Below are 479 nucleotides of genomic sequence, written 5' to 3' on the forward strand. Positions count from 1 at the left end.
TCCCCACCAAACACTCACCTAGCGCAGACGGCGAAGATCTTCCGAAGGAGCTCAGGACTGTAGGAGGTACCGAGAGGGTTGTGGGGATGAAGGAGCACAAGACCTCGAACCTTCTTGCCCTCCGAGGTCAGCTGGACAATCCGCTCCTCGACGACCTCCGGGCGCAGGGCGAAGGTCATGCCATCGACGTCGGCCTGAAGAGGTAGGAAGTTAGTGTGATTGGTAGTCCGATTTTCCTTCTTGTTTTTCTGTTTTTTTATTTGTTGTTTATTTCTTTTTTACTTTTTGCATTTTATTTACTGATGAGGATACGGAGGTGATATGCCGATGCGACTATGGGGAAATTCGCATTCATTATCAATAGCGAATAATGAACGAACGATCGATAATACTAATTCTGACCTGAATACAGTATATCCAACAGACCATTATTGCGCCAGAAAGATCCAGGACCGCAAAAAAGTATGTACAATTCATAA

General features: G+C 45.7%; 1 protein-coding gene across 1 annotated transcript in view; it reads right to left on the minus strand.

Moving 5' to 3' along the window:
• The window catches only part of LOC119592693 (probable inactive 1-aminocyclopropane-1-carboxylate synthase-like protein 2), a 5517-nt gene that overhangs the window by 2852 nt on the left and 2186 nt on the right, over positions 1-479 (minus strand). Inside the window, 1 exon segment of the mRNA XM_037941609.1 lies at positions 19-194. Within this exon segment, the coding sequence (XP_037797537.1) occupies positions 19-194 (176 nt within the window).

Source organism: Penaeus monodon, chromosome 30 (assembly GCF_015228065.2).
Source record: "Penaeus monodon isolate SGIC_2016 chromosome 30, NSTDA_Pmon_1, whole genome shotgun sequence".
NCBI lineage: Eukaryota > Metazoa > Arthropoda > Malacostraca > Decapoda > Penaeidae > Penaeus > Penaeus monodon.